The sequence below is a fragment of the Megalops cyprinoides genome, chromosome 13, assembly GCF_013368585.1.
Source record: "Megalops cyprinoides isolate fMegCyp1 chromosome 13, fMegCyp1.pri, whole genome shotgun sequence".
NCBI lineage: Eukaryota > Metazoa > Chordata > Actinopteri > Elopiformes > Megalopidae > Megalops > Megalops cyprinoides.
Genome location: NC_050595.1, coordinates 16,022,426 through 16,042,509, shown reverse-complemented (window position 1 = coordinate 16,042,509; position 20,084 = coordinate 16,022,426). Strand labels below are relative to the sequence as shown.

Genomic DNA, 20,084 nt, shown 5'->3' with positions numbered 1-20,084 from the left:
CATTGCTTTGTTGAAAAGACATTAGATGCAGAAATCCATGGCGCATTTGAAAGGATAGTGGTATTTCACAATGCAGAAAGCAGAACCTGCATTAATTAGGTGAATTTATGTGTAAACATTTAATTGGTGTGGATAAATATAAATGCCAAAGCTCCGTGTCTATATTGGCTTGTTGTTTTTGCCTAGGCCATGTTGTGTTTGCATAGGCCAGCTAAACAGGGGTACCTCTTAACATCGGATAAGCAATGAAACCTTGAAATTAAGAACAAGTCTGACACCTACCTGTGAAAGTGGGAAGGGTGCAATGCCGGAGAACAAGCCAGACCCTAAAACCCGTATTTCATTTACAGCGTATCTCACTTTAAGCACCTATTTTTATAAAGGTTGACGTCGAAGTTCAGCACTTCATCAAAGAAGATCGGATGAAATGATATAACCAACCTACACTGCACATGACATCGTCAGATCTGCTCTCGCAGGAGTAATGTTGGCCCATTTTAATAGCTTTGCCGCGCCTTGGAAATCGTAATTAGGACTAAATTTGGCATAAAATCGAACTCATTAGCAAAGTTCGCCACCTGCTTGCTTTGCATAAACCACAACACGGACACATGAGTGTTACCGGACTAAATGATTGCTCTGCAGTTCTGCTTCTCCAGCCGAAAAGCATAACGTAATGACCTTTAAGTAAAAAGTCCATATCAGGCTCTCTCGCGTATTACAGTAACGCTTTGAAAATTTCTCGCATTCCCTGGTAAGACCGTAATGGGCTGTGAAATTCATTCTACATCATACTGAGTTTGCTAGTCGTCAAGTGTATGTTGTATCTTTCCTTTTATACAGGCTAAATAAAGCGTAACCAGCTTTAAACTCTTTTGAAATTGTATATTTAATGTTAATGTTAAACTGTGAAATTTCAGCTTGTGATAATGTCTATTTCTATGAAAAAGCAGTTGGTGAGATAGATAACAGTATTGTTAAACGCTTTTTTAATTATTGTCATTTTACAAGGCTACTGCGAATTCCTTTATAAATATACGTCTTTCTTTCGTAAGATAAGAAAAAAAAAGAGAAAATCAGTTCACACTCACGGGAATCAGCGGTTAAAAAATATAAATTATTATTTTAAACTATGAAGCACTCTGAACACAAGCAGTTATATATTTATCCCCCAAACAATTGCTGTACAAGTGTATGTTCCATAATTTACTTCAAAGATAGTGTATCGTCCATTTTAAATACAAAAATGCTACATTAAATATACATATTAGTTTTAATACAAATAGTCTCAGGTGGCTGCAGCGATTAAGACATTTCTTAGATTTAACATCATTTGGATTAACCATCCAGAAACTAAAATTTGAGAATAATCATTTTCTGGTTGAAAAAAAAAATCTTTCTCTCCAAGGAATTTATTTCATTATTTTTGCCAACACAAATAATAAATAAATGTCCAAATGGTCGGAGAGGAAGTCAGTATTAAATGTTTGACATACCTTTCTTTAGTTCATAAGGGGAGTCTTTACAAAGATCTACTTGTGTTTGGCTTCTCACTTTGCTTTCTCTTACAAGAGCCTCAGCTCTGTTTAACACAGTCTGGCTTAATCCATTGAAATGTGTGGCGGAGCCCGTGTTGGATCCGTGGTTGTTGTGAAGATGTCCGAATGTGCCATAGTTCGTGTAACCTGGGTAAAAATGAGATGTATAGTATATAGGCCGGGAAAGTACTGTGCTGTTTGGAAAAGGACACTGAGGGGGTGACTGGGGCGGTGACGACGCGTTGGCCGTAATTACGGTGCTTTGACCCGGTCCTGAGGCCTGCGGCACATCGCTGCTTCCCTTGCACCTGTCAGAAGAAGTCGCAATCTCGGCGAGGGACCACAGTTTTGGTTTGGGAGCAGAGGGGGGCGAATGAATTACAGACGTGACGTTACTGTTGCCGCTGATACCGTTCATCGTGTTCGATGCGTGCACCATTTCTGACGACTTCTCTTGGGCAGTAATCTCAGATCCTCGAGGCACGTTTGGGGGAGAAGAGGTGGTAGGTTTGGGAGATTCGGGCAATAAATCTGTCCGGTCCTCTTGCTCTTTTAATTCCGAGTCAGTCAAAAGGGGGTCTATTTCTTTGCCAGGATTCTCCTCTTTAAATCTGTCGCACGTAATATCCTCTGGGTTCAGTTTATGTTCTGCTGCAAGAAATTCACACAAATGAATTGATTATGAACTTTGGATCACCTGGGTGAAAGTTTTCTTGACGTGTTGCCGAAGATTCAATTGTGGTATCATTGTGCATCATTTATAACGACCAAATTCTATTGATAAAAACCACATAATTAATAATTATACTACCACCGCCACTACTACTAATACTACTACTACTACTACTACTACTAATAATAATAATAATAATGATAACGATAATAATGTTAAAATATCTTTCAAACGATGTGACTGCATATTAAAAATCACCGGCAGTACTCACATGGGAAGTGAATTGAAGGGAATTCGAGCTGATTATTATTTAAAGAATTGTCCCATTATAAATAATATACCGCCATTAAGCAGCAATCAATTTTGCGCCCTGAGTGGAAACGACAGAGATGAAAAATTGATGAATGTTCTACAGACCTGACTCGGTGTCTGTCGAGTCCCCCTTGTCTGCAGGCTTGTGCGACTCGTCGTCGTCGTTTTTCTCCAGATCAATATTTTCATCCTCCTCCTCATCCTCGCTCCGGTTCCTCGGGGTCCAGGTCATCTTGTTCTCTTTCTTTAACCTCCTCCTCGCGTTGGCGAACCAGGTGGACACTTGGGTGAGGGTCATCTTGGTGATGATGGCCAGCATGATCTTCTCACCCTTTGTGGGGTACGGGTTTTTTCTGTGCTCGTTAAGCCAGGCCTTGAGAGTGGCGGTGGCATCCCTGGTCGCGTTTTTCCGGTATGCAGGGTCCCCGTAGGGATACGAACCCAGGGGAGCCGCGTAAGGATGGTATCCTATAGAACCTGCCATGCCTGTCGTGTGATCGTACGGGGACCCCTGAAATAAAACAGACAATACGCGAAACATATTTTGTCAGTTTAATGTATTATGGAATATCACAAATCCGAAATGAAATTGCATAAAATTCACACGTTTGAAATGACTGATACAAATATCCCTGCATATATAAGCTATATCAAGTAACTGTATGATTTACTTATTATTAGGCTATTTTACGTCCTTCAACTCTGTTTTATTTAGTAGTCTATAAATTTTGTAGCTCAAAATATCTGCCTGTGTTTAACAGTTTTGCGCTTTACAACGCACTCGACTTAAGGAAACAACACCTTTCCCGCAAATGACAGCAAAATCAGGTCCCCGTTGTGCAATATATTTAATTGTAAAATATGTGTTTTTTCCCTGTCAGCCGTTGCCTGCCGTCACTGGCCTACATAATTAATTCATTTCTGCTTAGTCTACTTCATAAGTCGCCTTCTTTTGCATCGTTTGTTACATGAAACAATTTGCTTGTTTTACGCAGAAATAATTCATGATTGAATAAAATAAAAGAAAAAAGTATAGTCATAATACAGCGACTTGTAGCAACTACATGTTACTTGCACATACGGCGCGCTGGAGTGCTTGAATCTAAGCAACCCGTATTTACTTTGGTGTACACCATCATTTAAATACCGCCGTTGCATTCATAAGGTTTATAAATTATGCCGTTCATTTCTGTGTTTCTGCATGGAATCAAAAATAGCATTTTGTTCAGTATTTATCGTTTTTGGCTATATTACACAAGATAATTATTATATTTATTTGGCACACGTACACAAATTGCACTAATAGATTATTCGCATTTGCCTCACACCTCGTTAGATATGACTATATCTCTTAGTTGATTCTTGCAGCAGGGAGTCCGATTGCAATTTAAAAAAAAACTGTTAAACAGGCAGCAAACATCCCGTCTTTACGCTCTTCACACAGCGGCAGATCGTTAACAGATACCGTCGATACGAAAGTTTTCACAAAGGCTAGTTGTTTTGCTTTGTCTCTGAGGCGCATCACTATTAGTCACAATCGCACTCACCACGTACGAAGTAAATGTTGCTGCCGCCGCCGTGTCTGCACCGTATTGGAGATGTGAGTTGTAGCCAGGAGAAGGGCTGGTGAACGCTGTAGATCCGGCATATGGAGCAAACGCCGACCCCGAAGAAGATCTCCCGAGTTCCTCGGTCCTGGGTCCAGAAATCACACTAGTACTGTACGCCGGGCACGAATACAGTGCCAAAGAAGCAGACGGCTGATACAAGTAGCCCTGAGGATACGCCATGGCAGAAACCGAGAACAAGCCACTTATTTGTGCACTTTCCTCTATTTATTCACGGACCTTCTGATCTGAACCACAGAGACTCACATCGAGAGGCCACCGTGTTTCCTCTACGTGCTTACAGTGAAAAAAAGAATAAATGAAAATGTTTCCGTCGTGATATTTGGTCACTGTCAGCTACAGCTGATCGGCTCTGTTTACTCGTTCTCAGCGCTCTCTTGGTTTTCACTCCCTTTCCCCTCTGTTGCGCTCTCTATCAGGCAGTGCAGAAGTTTTTGCCTTCGGATGGGGGCTTTGCTTTGGAAAATGTCCTGCCAGGATGCTAAGTTGGAAATTGAAGATTCTGACGCCTACTACGCGCTTCACGCTCCTCCTCTCGGGGTGTAGTCAGTGAGGGAAAGGCAGGCTCACGGTGGGTTACCACAGCCCTGTGTAATGATCGATCCTCACTCTCTCTCTCTCTCTCTCTCTCTCTCCATTCCTGCCCATTTTACTCCCTTCTTTTTTCACTAACAAGGCTCATTTCTGCTAAACTCGAGCGCGCCATTCCCTGGATGGCAAAGTCGTGCAAGCCAGTAGATCGACTCCAACTTTGCTTATTTTTGAAATCCTTGAGCCTGTCACTTTCACACCTGATAAATGACAAACGAGCAGCCGCCTGCCAAGGAGGAGTTTAGATATAAAGGATGGAAAATGTTATACCGTTTACTAGAATTTCTTTATCCGTTTATTAGTTTTGTTGCAAGTAAATGTCTGTTTTGCTCGAAAATTTTCCCATCCATGATGCCTTATGTTTTAAAATAGCGCGTGTAAGAAATGCCAGTCAAATATAAGGATTAATTTGAACGATCATTCGAATGGTAAACACATTTTAATTTAGTTAATTTACTAGATCAATTAATGCTTTGTAAAATACATATTGTGTATTAATTCAGTGTATATGGTTTCCTAAAGTTTGTGATAATTTACAAGTTTTATAAATTGCAGTGACGCGCTGGCATTCACAAGAAGCCAGATTTACAGAAGTTTACTGGAATGGCTTTTTTTCATTGTTTGACAGTGAATTCACACCATTCCTTCCCGAAAACTCATAAAAGGGACTAAACGAAGGGAGATTAATACCATATGAAGAACGGTAAATCCGCGCTCGTCGGAGTGTAATCTCCCTTGATTCCTCCAGATATATTTCCCAACAGGAGCATATCCCGAATTATTTAATTCTTTAGACTTTATCAGCGTACATGTCAATGCAACCCTTTTAACACCCGCTACAAAACTAGTTACCATGTTATTATTATTATTATTATTATTATTATTATTATCATTATGTCTTTCGAAGCCAAAATAAGTATTAAAAATTATTCCACAGGACTCAAAATGACCGGAAATTTCCAATAAGCACATGTTAGGCTTTTTTCACTGTTAAAATGGATTTAAATTGCAGTCACAATCATTTGTGTGTGCTGTTTATTGCCATGTATGCACGAATTAAAACAGACGTTTCACTGAAGTTTGCTGTTACTGTCGCTGTGTATTATTACTTGATGATAGAATAACTTCATTACACTTTTTATGATGGCTCCAACTTGAACGGTGGTCACAATGAGAATATAGACGTTTATGACAGTACCAGTTAGCGCAGTCATTTTGCTGAATCTACTATACAGATTAGTTTTCTTTTTGTGCGTGACGATAAGTCTCGGTTAAACCGAAAGGGATCGCTGTAGGCGCTGCTAAAAAGTGTGTGCCCTGGGTCACGTGCTGTTTCGGTCTGAAAACCTTCAGAGGCTTAATAATGGATGACGCCGGGTCCAAAGCGGGAGCTGGATAACGCTGGTGGAAGATAAATGAATATATAATGATAGTGATGATGAAGATACTCGTTCTTCTTCCTCTTCTTCTAGACCCCTCCCTCCCACTCCTCCAGTAGTAGGAACGATAATAATAATAATAATAACAATAATAATAATAATAATAATAGTAATGAATCGCACTGCTGTTATTATAGAACACATGTATTTCCTCGCAATGAAAAATTTGATAGTATCTGTAATTATTACTGTTTTTAAAGCAAAATGACCGAAAGGGTATTTGCATTTAGGATTGCTTTATCAAAGCCAGAGGAGGAAATGGTAAAGACAAAAATGAAAACTTAAAGCGTCACAACATATTACCGTATTGAAAGCTTTATTTATTATTATTTTAACACAGATCTACTTTATCTAAATGATTTACGTTGTAGGGTGTCAGCTTGAATACTATAAAACTACAGTTCCCAAGAGGAAGAACTCACACCGTGTATCATTGGTGAATTATGTTTTCTATCTGTTGTGAACGACATTTTGATTGCCCAATCCGGTGTTGAATCAGTCACGGACACCGGAAGATCGGGCAGCCGGCTGGCTATACGACTGACGTCACCATTCATTGATACTGTGTTATCGGTAATAACGACTACCTCCACTCCAGGATAGCATGATAAGGAGTTTATTATTTAAGCAATAGCATAGAGAGGAGATAAAAGACAGTCACGGGCCCTGGAAAATAAAATAAAAACTGTTCTCCACCACCCAGACCAAGAAAAAGGTAAGCTGCTCTTCTTGTGAGTTGAACAGAACGCTATATATTCATTACTCTTTACAGCTGTTTATGACTGCTAGACCTAGCCTACTCATGCTGGAATCACAGTGTTTAGATATTTATATTCGAACGTATCGGTAAAGAGGCACTTTTGCGTTTTTCCTGTTTTGAAGATGCAAAAAATTTACAATCCCCATTCAAAAGGCAATTTACACAGTCCATTCAGATTTTGGATCCGCTAACCAACCTGACAATTTAGATATTTGTATTTATCGTGTAAGTGTACTTTAGAATGGACTTTATAAGGTGTTTAATATACTGAAGGTAAACAACAGTGATTCCACACTGAGTTACTTCATTCTGCAGAATTAAATGCATGTCTTTTCCAATATCACGTTTATAGCTTGCTAAATACCAAAACATATAATAACTTGCGTTCGTGTTCATTATGTTATTACTTTCATGATTCATATTTATGCATTTTCTAATGTATACATAAGGAACCATCACGCGAGAGGCTCGTATGAGCAGAGGAAAAGGCTGTGTGAACCATGTGCAGTTGTGCTTCAAATGCCTGAGGGAGTAGGCGTAATCTAATTTGGATTTACAGACTGTTATTAGAAAGCATTATCTATCGCAGCGGACTAATTGCTGCACACGTTCACTGCGTGGATGTTTAAGTTAAACGATTGCCGTGGTGTATTTGGCAGGTTTGGTTGAAGTATGAGGTCAGGTAGCCGCTTTCGAAATCATTTAAGAGTCGGCCACGTATACGTCGCTCAAACAATTCACGAGGATTTTAGCCATTCTAAATCTGTGTCCTAAACCGATTATAGCAGACGCCAGATTTACTTTGATGTATTAGCTGAGGGCTTTTTTGCCACTTGGCAGCCAATTGAAATTCAAAACATTTTCTCCCCTAATGCTAAGGGGATATCTGCAGCAAATAATGGATGTCATTTATTTTTGACCTTGCAATTTTTATTAAACGATTAAAACACACACACACACACACACACACACACACACACACACACACACACACACACACACACACACACACACACACACACACACACACACACTCATGGAAATACAACCAACCCCCAATAATTTAATAAATCTCATAAACTCCATCATATTATAAAGTTTTTAATCCAATTTGAATTGGTTTTATGGAACTCAAATATATATTTTTATTAAGCATGAGTTATCTCCAAAGCACAACCACAAATGCAATTTACAAGTGTTACAGTATTGGTATTTTTAAATTATATATCTTCATAAACAGAGTAAACAAGTCAGAATAAATTATCATACAAGATATATTTTTAAAATATATAGTCAATACAATATTTATACTGTTCTGATGTGTTATGTATGTTTTTGCTTTTTTTGTTTGATTTTTTGTTGATTTTTCCTCTGTTCAGACTGACAGCTGCATTCATTTCCAGTGCATTTCTAGGACATGGAAGTTCAGGTAATCCATGACTGGTTTCCTTAAGATGAGTATAATGTAAGCATATTTGTTTGTGCGTCAAAAAATTATCATTATCATTATCATTTTTTAGTAGACTCCTTAATCCTGGACAATTTGCAGAGCTTTTCCAATGGCACTGTCCTAGCTGGTACTGGCCCCCCACATCCTTCTGTTTCCATAACCACTTCCTTACCCACTGTGCCACACTGCCTCCCCAGTATTCATTGCTTGCTATACAATAGAATCCATATCTAAAAGTGGAAACAGTTCTAAAACCACAACATGCTTCTTACCCAGTTTTATACTGATCAGTCACATGGTTTTTTCAGTCATGTTGGATTTGCCCTGATAACTTGAGGCCATGTTGAAATATGACCATATATCCAATGACAGTTCCATTCATGCATAATATTAGCAGTCGTATGTTGCGGTATTAATATTTGGATTTTGGGTTAAAATGTAAAGAGCGACTCAGTGTAGTAGAAATAAGTAAAAAATCACGAGTTAGTGAAGTTGTGTTTTTAAAATAAATTAATATTATATCTTTATTCCTGTGGCAAGACTTTGATTGATGTAAAGTGTCAGAATGATAGTATCAATGATATCCTCTCTGTTTCCTGTGGCATTGCACTGCATACATCAACTGGGCTGTCATGAGGAGATCATATTTTTTCTGTGGGGTTTTGCTGTTGGAAGTATATCATGATGTCCAGCTTTTGCTATTTTGTATTTGTTGTTCAAAGTTAAGTACAGAGCTTTTAAGTGTTGAAATTATTGTATGAGCTACAACACCTTTTTATGACTATTGCACATTATACTTTTCACAAATTTTGAATATGCTGTATGCATCAAGCATATACCTGATATATTTATCAGAAAGAGATTTAACATTTAACATGATGATAACAGAGCAACACTTGCAAATAATATGGATTCAGTATTCAGGTTTGGTGAAATGTCTATCTGTTGAAAGTGTCTATATTTGGTGAAATACTCTGGATTCAGATTGTTGTTACAGAAAGATTCATCTCTTCCCTGACGTTTAGCTTAACCTGTAAGATCCGGGGGCATTTATTTCACATCGTTGCCTAAGACAATATATGCTGTCATCATGCTCTGAAAAAATAAAACAAGTGCAGTGCAAATATTTCTCAGTGAAAGAGGGTGATTATAGCACAGTGAAATGTACTTTATTCATCATAGAAAATTTGTCCAAATATTCTCAGAATTTATGTGCGTAACTGCTTAGTTCCCTTTTACAACTGTACTTTTATCTCCCAAAATAGCTGAAAGGCATTCCATCTATCTTTCCCTCTGTGTCATTCCCTTGCTTTCATTTGTTTACCACACAAACAGTTCTTATTCCTGTACTCCTAAACCGAGATGTGCCCCATAATCCTCTGCTGAGTTGCATCTTGGAGACAGGAAAACAACCTGCATTTAGAACTACATTGTTATATAACTGTCATTGCTTTTAATCAAAACAAATAACATTTCTCCCTAAATGTCACTCTGAAATAAAGTGCTACCTGCGAATCAGCTGAATTATTAGGTTTGAAACAGATAATGATCACTGCTAAATGTTTGTCCCTTCTTCTTACTATATAACTGATTGTATCCTAGATGATGATACACATAATCTGAGTGTCTGTAATTCTCAGATTTGATTTTGCCACTGCTGTGCAGGTGTTAGACAGAAACTGGGGAAATTAGCAGGGGAGACAGAATAGTACTGGTCACTTGCAGAAACAATTGTATTGTTTTTTGAACAGTGAAAGGGCCATAGTCCTTTCTGTGTTCCAGCCATGGCAATTGGACACTCCCCTATTAATGGCCAGCTATGGACCACTGTCAGTATCTCTGAAATACAAATACTGGTAATAAGATCTGGAGGCCATTCATAATATTAGCATGAGTGGTGTTTGCTAATTTGAAAGCTTCTAGGTGCTACTCAGCAGAAACACTGAAATCAATAACATTTTCTCTGAGGAGCAAGGTCTTGAACACCAAGTGGTATGATTAGTTTGACCTGATTTTAGGGAAAGTGTTCAGCTGATGCTGGCCATCACTGAGGTCTAGCAGACACCTTGGAGATTTAATACTAGCAAATGAGGGGTTATTTATGTGTAGTGATGTATACTTTATGCAGGGCTGCCAGTTCTTGTGCATTGAATGTAAGTCTCATGCTTTTCATCCTGTTCTCACATCCTAAGTGTTTCACATGTTTAGCAGCATTCAAATAAAACATCACTGGTTTTTACCTACTCTGAATGCTCAGTTATTGTGTCTGAAAATTTTCAAGACTAGGAGATGTGTGGAAGACCCTGGTGAAAGGGGCAAAAATGGACGATCACAAACAGGGTAAAATTTTGAGTGCTGCCATCTTTATGACACATAAAACAACAACTGCTGTCTTTCTGTCATAATTAGAGTGAAATGTATGCCAGAGCTTGACTCTGACACTTTTCGATTTTCCCAGTTTTGAGTGGTGCCATCTCCTTGCTAAGCACTTTTGGTCACGTCAGAGCAGCCATCCTTGCACTGTGCATTAACTTGAAATGACTCCCACTACGTGCATAACATGGCATGTAGCTTAAAGTATAATATCATTTTTAGTGACAATATCTGTATATATTTTAGCAATGTGGTGATGACACTGTGACTGTAGGCTGTGGATTGGTTCTCAGTAGGCTTTGTCTCCGCCTCAGATTTTTTTGTGTTTGAGCAGTAAAGAATTAATTAGCTGGACATATTGGATAGTACATAGCTTGTCTACGCCACCTGTGCTCAACTTAGATGGATATAACCCCCATACACCTCCACAAACAAGCACTTTGAGCTCCTGGACATTTCCAATTACCTGTGAAACGCTAATAATAAGCAAGAAAACACTGGCTGAAAAAGATATTTTAGAAGAGTAACTGTAATGGAATAGATGAAGGGTACAAGCTGTCTGTGTTGGATGATTCCAAAACTAAACATCAGTAATCAACAAATAAATGCCAACAGATTAGACCAAATTAGAAGATGGATTCACTTACATTTTCATAAAAGACTTTGTCATGTCGACACCACTTGAACGTCAGCTGGAGTGAGCCTTTTTCCTAAATGATAAATGTGCAGTGTTCTACTCCTGTTTAAAACTGAGCACTGCCTCTTTCCCCAACAGGTGTGCAAACACACACAATCAACCCAAAAAAGGTGGAGACTCACAGAGAAATTCAAGGGACTAGTCCAGGAAGAAGCTCTCCAAATCTGGAGAAAAGGAGGCAGCAAGGAGAAATCAAACCAAATCAAACTTTAATTTCTGTGTGACCCCATTGGAGCTACAAGTATCCAATATACCAACGCATCTGCAAAATACACAGACTCAGCACCACATTCAACTCTATGCAGAGTATTAGGCTCTCAAAAAGAAGACAGCTACAACTGATTATTCCCAATCACATGTCAGGTGTCAAGGGCAGGGCCAACATGAAGGGTCATCTTTCATGCAGAAATAGTGGTCACAATTCCCACACTGTATATATGTGTGTGTGTATGCATGTATATATGTGTGTGTGTATGAACTGATCAAGTTCAAGACTTTAGGAAATTCATTTTATATTTGAATTACATTGTAATATCATTTGAATGATCGGTTTCATTTATTTTATAGTTATGTATTTTACACAACAGTAACATAAGGAGACGTTGCTGCTTTTATGTTTAAAATATAACCAGCTTTTTTTCCAGCAATGCCACCCACCAAGAAGTTACGTTTAATCAACAATTGTGTCCATTCACTGCTTGATTTTTTTTTTTTTTTCAAATTTTGGTGTCCATGATAAATTCTTGTGAGATGTAACATCTAATTTCGTAGGGGTTCAGTACGGGGGTAGCATCGCAGATGCAACGCAATACAGAAAACAAACCAACAACCAAGAAACCCACAAACAAAACAAAATGTGTATAATTACAATTATAACATTTAATTGCGAGAACACTTTGTATAACAAAGTAACCTGAGATTTCTTTTAAACAAGGTAAAATGTTGGATAGGTTTCAGATGAGTTGACACAGGAGTCCTTGCAGCAGTGGCTTGGTTTAAAACTAAAAGGCTTTTTTTAAAGTTCCTGTTGCACCCTGTGGACTTTAAAAAGAAGTAGCACAACAACTAGTTAAGAACTAAATTTAAGAACAAACTAGTATCATAACCAATTACCAGTATCTATAAGTTATTGTGAATATTTATAACAATGCACTTGAAAAGTAGCTCAAACCCATGCAGTTCTTCAAGTTTTAATCACTGCATGTATTATACAATGCTGAGATATATATTGGCCTACACAAATTACTATAAATTTTATTCAACCTGTATAGCTGCAATTTTGCATTTTGGCGCTCTCTGAATGCCTCTCTGATCAGGCACCTGTTACAGTATCCCAGGCTTTACTTTTTTTACTTTACTTTTTTGAAACCAGTTATTCAGCATGTTCCACATCGGTTTATACTCAGCCATATTTGATATTGTGTCATCATCATGTAAAAATACATTTTTGTTGTCATGTTCTATTTGGATCCTGCACTGAATGTTAAGAATTATACCTTAAGACAAGAAGAAACCATGTGTGACATGCTCAAGAAAACCTGTTTCAGAGTTCTGCCTAACTCTGCTGTGCCGCTGGAGAATGTGGTTGACTGCATCCATGTAAGAACTTGTACCCTGTTCTGTTTAGGTTGAGTCGTCTACTGCCTTATTCAGATAGAAAATGACCTCCTTTGTTAGGAGTTATTGGACGCCTGTCTAAGAAGATTGGCCATGTCCCCACCCGTGTTTGGAAACCTGCAAGAGGAACGGTAACCGGAGGGGGAGCGTTCCACAGATTGGGGTTCTCATCAGCCCCGCTGTCATCTCTGTGACACCAGGTCAGAGTTCAGTATCTATCACTTCAAAGCAGATAACAAAGCACAGTGACTAAATGCAAAGGTAAGCCCAAGTCCAGGGCTACGTCCTGATTCCTGTTAAGCTTGAAAGTGATGCATCTGGGTGATGCCTACCAGTCACATTTTACTGATGATACTTGACTAGATGAGGGAGAGAGTAAGTTGGAGCAAAATGTGTTTAGATTGTAAAACATTTGCCGGCATCTGTACTGGGATATTCATGACCAGGAAGCACCTGCAGAAGTGGCGTACATATTGCCTGCTTTTTCCAGTGCTGCATAGATTCTCTTAAATCATCTTTAAGATTATCTTTAAATCATCTGGATAGCTCATTGTATTCACTGAGCCAATTATACCAGCTGGTCCACATACTGTGAAGATCAGTGATTCACTACAGCAAGGTAACTCTGTCCTTTGCACTTTGCACTGTAGATAAAGCATATTTTCAACACTCTTGTACACACATGGCCATGCATTTGAAGTGTCAATGTAGTCTTTTTAGAACATTTTAATAAACTTAATATTTTAAAAAACTACCAGGGTGTGAAGTTTTATGTAATAATTAAATGCTGTTTTCATGTCATGCATCACAAACAACTGTTGTTTGCAGACAGGCTATACATTGTCAAATTGTTATCTAAGACATTACAATGCAGTGCAATTCTTTTGAATAATTTATTCACAGACCCAGTCTGAAAAAATCCTCATTTTCCTGGGCAGTGTGTAGTGAGTAATAATCAGTTTATAGTAAAATGCAAAGCACAAGTTAATTATTCCATGTAAATTATTATGATCTAAAATCCACTGAAAATTCACCGTGCCTCCCCTTTTATCTCAAAATTTCTTAGGGGGAATTTTTTACCACCCACTATGATGGCTTGTCTCTACTACAAAAAATACTTGCTCACTGTCAGAAGTTAGCTGCCCCGTGGCTTTTCATGATAACTTCAAGTCTTGGAGCTTAAAGAGGCGTGCTCTCACATTAACAATTGACTCATAACTGTCATATTCAATCTAACTACAGTGTGCTTTGTCCTTAAGTTGGACTGAATGAATTAATTCTTACATTCATTCATTCATTCATTCATTCATTGTCTCTTTTTTACAGTGCTGTGCAATTAAACTGTACAGGGTTTACCAATGGAGGCATAGTGACTACATCAGTGTTCAGTCTGTAAAAAAAGCCAAATGTGAATATATATTTGTCTGTAGGATGGGGACAGAACAGCAGAGTGCCTAGTGATTCCTCTGGTGTGTAAATATACTTTCAGAAAACAGGAAAAACAGCCATCTCTTTTAGAACGAACTTGACAGTGCGTAGTTCCATTCACATAAAAGCACAAGCGTGGCTGTTATGCCATTTGTAATGACTGAACCACAGTTTGACTGCTATTTAAATATTTTCATAAATACTTGTATGTTTTAAAATATTTTGAGATATTACCTTGTAGAGTTATCCGTGTGTAAGTCATATAACGCTACAAACAATGCCAGCAGACTGGTTTTATCGCATAATTGCGTCTTCTATAAGTGTACTTAAAGGATTATGATTGATTATGCTGTCATGCCAAAGAAAGACAACACAAGTGTTCATGATTACATTAATTAAGTCTCACAGAAAATGTCTTTTTTACTGTGCAATTTGATGGCAGATGCACTGAAAGATAATTACATTTGACTGAGACATAATATAGGGAGCTTCCTCAAACATAAATACAAACAATGTAAAGGGCAAGCATAGGAATGAATGAGTTACACAAACAGTAGGATTGCTGAGCAGAAATGATAATCTCGCTGCAGTTGTGCATTTTGTAATTCTAAATGATTCAGAGTGTGTGATTCATGAGTGTGTTTCTCCTATTATCATTTTAAAGCAAGACTGACTTTAAATATATGATGGATTATTTCCTGCATGGGTATAGAGAATGTAGTAATGGAAACAAACTGCCTGTGTTTATAAGACACATTTCACTCTGAGATAAATGCAGGGATAAAATAATTCTCTCTGTTTGCTTGAAGAAATAATCATGCATGTTTAGGGTATTGTTGTGTTTTTGCTTGTGAAAATCAGCTCCGTGCTTGGTGTCTTGCTGTGTTCTTGGTGTCTGCTGCATTTCGAGCAGGAATGGACTCTTCCGGTTCAAACCACAGTATATAAAGCTCAAAATGTGCAATTACCAGCACTCACCAGTACCAGTGCTTCACTTGAGCTTTGAATAATAGCATTAGCTAAATCCAGTTCAGACATTAAGTACAATTATTTTAATACAACAACATCCATATTCCAATATTTACAGTGCAGTACAGTAGAAGGCTATACCCATTACAAAAAATCATTTAGTGCATTCAGGTTCAGTTGTGTTCAAATATGTGTCAAAGCACACACTATGAGAGAGCACCCTTGATTAGTTTGTACAGACTGTCTGTGTTTGTTTATATGGCATAAATGGCACTCCTGATCCCTCCTCCTCCTCCTCCCTGTGTGTCTTTTCCAGTTGTGCACCGTGAATGGCAGGCCCTGCCACTGCTAAGTGTTTAAATGATGACACTATTATGTGAAGCGATTTTGAAATGAGAGGTTTCAGACAAAGACTCCGCCTGCCCCCCGTCTCCCTCGCATCCCACCGCTGGCTCCACAGATTATGATTGATTTGTTTGTGACGGATTGCAGGAAGCAGCCATTGATTTTTCAGCGTTTTATCAAAAAAAATTATTTACAGTTGTAACCATGGGGAGGTATTTCCACGGACTGTCAGCGCTTGAAAGACTGGGATAATATTCCCTGCCCCATGACAAGACAGATTACCTGTAATGAGCGCCGTAGCTGAAGGGTATACTTTTATTTCTAAATAAGTCAATAACCCCAGTGACTAAACGAATATTGACTCGGCATAATGAAGCCGGGGCAATGTGAAAATGAGCTCTTTAAGGAGGTTGCTGAAAGAAGCCGTCTCTGCGCAGCGCTAAGCGGCCGCTGCTTTGTGAAATGATGCAGATTATGGGCAGATCATTAGCGGATTCTGTGGCACATCTCGGCGTAAAGACTACAGCTGGGCTCGACAGATGCAAGGCGCCTCTTTAATACTGTTTGCTTTCTCGCAGTAATGTGGTGCGCAGCAGGCTACACAAGCCATTCTCCATACCGGCTCCCTGCTCAGGCACATTTTCATTTACCATGAACCGCTCTCTGGTGTCATTTTTCAAGCAGTTTGCTCCCTGGAAAAAATTTCTAAAATTATATTTATGTACAAAATTATATATATATATATATATATATATATATATATTACCAGTGTAAAAATAATGCATTAACTAGATATATAAATAACAATAAAAAGGTAATAATAATAAATAATAAAGATAATAAATATTAATGTACTGTATAATATATCTATCTCTCTGTCTCTCTCATCCTCTCTCTCTAGGCATTTAAATGGAAGGCTATTTACATAATACCTGTTTATGTCTTATGAAATTATTATAGTAAATACGCACACACATACAAACACCTTCACTCACATACACACTTGGCGTAAGGACAGCTGTTTTCTCTGTTTGTTCCTCTGGCTGTCCGTTGTCTTTAGTGACACTTATCTACCATGCGTCGTGTCCGCACAGAGGATGTGCGACTCCTCTGGGTTTGATAGAGGAAAACAGCTGGGCTGCACCTGAGCACTGGACTCAAGCACTCCCTGGGGCGGGAGGGTATTGATGTTTGCTGACACCTCAGGGACCCCCAGTCACTGCGGTGATGGAGCCACTCGATTTTGTAATTCCAGACTGGCCGAAATCAGTGCTGTCTCAGCAGACTCTATCCCCAGTGCGGGAGAAGGCATGATCCCAATGGCACACTGTCACAACCCCTGTGTCCACACCATGCACACATGCACATAGAAACACACACACACACACACACACACACACACACACACCCGTCATGCACACATGCAGATGCTGACAAACACACACAGTGCATACGCGCATATACCCACCCTCGGACGCACAACCTTCACAAAAGTACAAAGCAACAGACAATGAATTTGATCCACAGGTTTTTTTTTTTTTTTTTGAAAATTGAGATGTTATGACTCAAATTGTGGCATTAAGGTGGTGTAGGTTCCTGTATATTTTTATGTAGTATTATAGAATAAAAGTACACATTAAACTGTCTCTGTTTAAGCTGTGTAATTTAATATGAAAAGGAGAGAAGAAAATAATGCAGCAAAATGATATTTTAGCAATGAGCGCTGCCTGTTGGTATGAGTGCTACTAAGCCGTTATCAGTAAAGAAACACCTATTGGAAGTATATGGTCTTGTCAGACCTCTGGTATCTGAGAATTGTCAGAATACCATGCGACGACTCTTAGAATGTGTCCATCATGGGCTCTTTAATCACGGAAACACGGGCGGTGAAAAACCTCATGCTCGGAGGATTTGTCCTCACCCACCACATCCCACTAAGTACCAAAGTGGAACACAGGCTTTCAACGGGCCTAGTCTTAGCGCGCACTTAATAGACATCAGTAGCAACAGCAAAAACAGTAACCGCAACAACAACATCATCAATGACAACAGCTTCCAGCGGCTCCATGGGAGCAGATGTAGAAGACGGTTGGGGTGGAGATGAGGCGGCTTCCACCAGCGCGTTCCGTACGAGCAGATGTGGAAGACGGTCGGGGTGGAGAGGAGACAGATCGCGGGGAAAATGCGCATGATGACAAAGGATTTTTTGAGACGGGGCCTGGTGACGTTCGGATCCACGAGGCTATAAATAAAGAGGACACTGTGTATCTGGGAGCTGGACTGGGATTTTGCTGGCCGATGTGGTAAATGATACGTCGGTGAACGGCAGACTTTGAGTCTCCACTCTGATTGCCCCCTCGTAGGACACCTAACACTTTCCCCACCCCTGCACACCTTCATTTCAGCCCCTCCACTCCCAGATGTAACATTGCCACTGGAATGTTAAGTGCCGCGGATGAAATGGACATCTCTTTACCACCTCTCCCTCCCCTCCCCGCTGCTCCGTTCCGGTGTAGCCGACCTTGTGTTTATAACTGCAGTTACCAAGCGAGCTTGAGGATAGAGTATCAGTTTTGGGCCCGTGGATTAAGGAAGCTCTAATTAAAGGAGGCTGGCAGGGAGGGGAAGGAGTGTTATGTACTGCAGAGCAGTGTTTTTGTCTCCACTGATAAGGCTTTGATGCTACGTTTTCTTACCTTTGTAGACCCAACAGCGGCGCTTTATAAACACTGCATGGAAAATATCCGTCTCATTTAAAATTTAGATTGCTCTCTCCTGCCATTCGGCATTCCGCACGGGCCAAATTGCATTCTCCCTCTCCCAGCACAGAGGTATTGGATTTCTTCAGAATGTCTTTGTTGCCTTTAAACGGCTTCAATCCCTTTATTTTATATGTCACGCATAATCTCCAGAAACAACGAACCAACATGGCTTCATTTTTTCTGTTCATAATGAAGCACTTGAATGGCACCGTTGTATTCTTCATGGGCTGTGTTGTAGAATTATACTACAAAGGAGCAACTGTAATAAAAGGTTCGTGGAACGACAAGGACGGAAGAAACCGTATATGTCATTTTAGTAATTTAGAGAGAAATGTTATATCACATGTCATTTTTCAGACACCCACATCACAGACATCTAGAAAAGATATATGCATATTTACATTATGATAGGAGAAGTACAATGCTCCAAATGAAATTGCATATATTTTTGTTCTATTTTGTCACATGTGGCTCTTGTCACTTGTGGCCTTGCTCTGTATATAAATTGTGCGGGCTCTGTGATTCAGAAAAGCGGGAGGACTTACTTTGTGGAAAACAAAGATAATTTGTGAATACAACACAGCTGGGGAAGAATTACCTGTTATTGGAATTGTTTTAAGTTCAACAGGGGATGAAGGTGATGCCAGGCCTGTTGTGTTCTCAGCATCTTTGTAGTTAACTTGGAGATGTGTCACACCTTCTCATCTTATTTTAGCCAGTTTTTCTTCATGATGCCAGCAATTGATGGGAATTGTGTGATACTGCTGAGTAGTCATGCATTTGCGTGATTGCAGATGTTGAAGGACAAACATAATCAAACCCTTATTTAGAATATAATGTGTTAATAATTATTATTGTTTCCCATTTCTGATCCATGCCTACAGTGGCTGATGTTGTCATTAGAAATGTTGCATGGTATAAGTGTCACTTTAATGCTTGTGAGAGCTGTTCGCCTCTGTCCTGGCACAAGGTTTTACAGAGTGCATGTTCTAAGGTCTAATACTGTATGCTGCCCTGGGATTAAACCAGCAATATGCAAACTCAAAACATAAGTATTCAGACTTCCCCTCAGCACCCGGTGAAGGTAACACGGGGGATTTGAAGGATTTCAGGTATTGTTTTTACCTCCATTTAGTTTCCAAAAGCCCTTCAGGTATTTCCCCCTTAAAGATGCATGTGTTTGTTTTGCTTGCAAGGCGACCCAACGCAGTGCTGAAACCTGCATACTAATGTGCGTTATTTGTTTCTTAATCCAGTGCTCCCCTGTGATCATCGCACTGCACACACTTACAGGGGGAGGTGGTGCTCTCCCTCAGCATTAAAACAAAGTGAAAATGCTCGCAAAATAAATGCAAATGGGACGGAATCTTCAAAAGACTGCAACCACTGTCCCACCAGAGAGAGAGTCAGCGTGAATTCACAGATGCATATGATAACAACGGAAGGGGGCTCCATTTTCTGTGTCTTCTTGTCAAAGTGGTAATTGTGGGATTCTTTGTAGA

At 39.3% G+C, this 20,084-nt stretch overlaps 1 protein-coding gene across 2 annotated transcripts; it reads right to left on the bottom strand.

The window, feature by feature from the left end:
- Nucleotides 1-1,466: 1,466 nt before the first annotated feature.
- LOC118788213 (iroquois-class homeodomain protein irx-5-like) lies at nucleotides 1,467-4,695 on the bottom strand. 2 transcript variants are annotated; one of them, XM_036544164.1, is made up of 3 exons: nucleotides 4,071-4,695; nucleotides 2,629-3,034; nucleotides 1,467-2,189 (listed from the first exon to the last, which is right to left on the bottom strand). In XM_036544164.1, exons 1-3 carry the CDS (start codon nucleotides 4,311-4,313, stop codon nucleotides 1,480-1,482), a joined length of 1,359 nt encoding a protein of 452 aa, XP_036400057.1. In that variant the 5' UTR covers nucleotides 4,314-4,695; the 3' UTR covers nucleotides 1,467-1,479. The 2 variants fall into 2 exon arrangements, with proteins under 2 accessions (XP_036400057.1, XP_036400058.1); XM_036544165.1 differs by having other exon boundaries at nucleotides 1,467-2,186.
- Nucleotides 4,696-20,084: the final 15,389 nt, after the last annotated feature.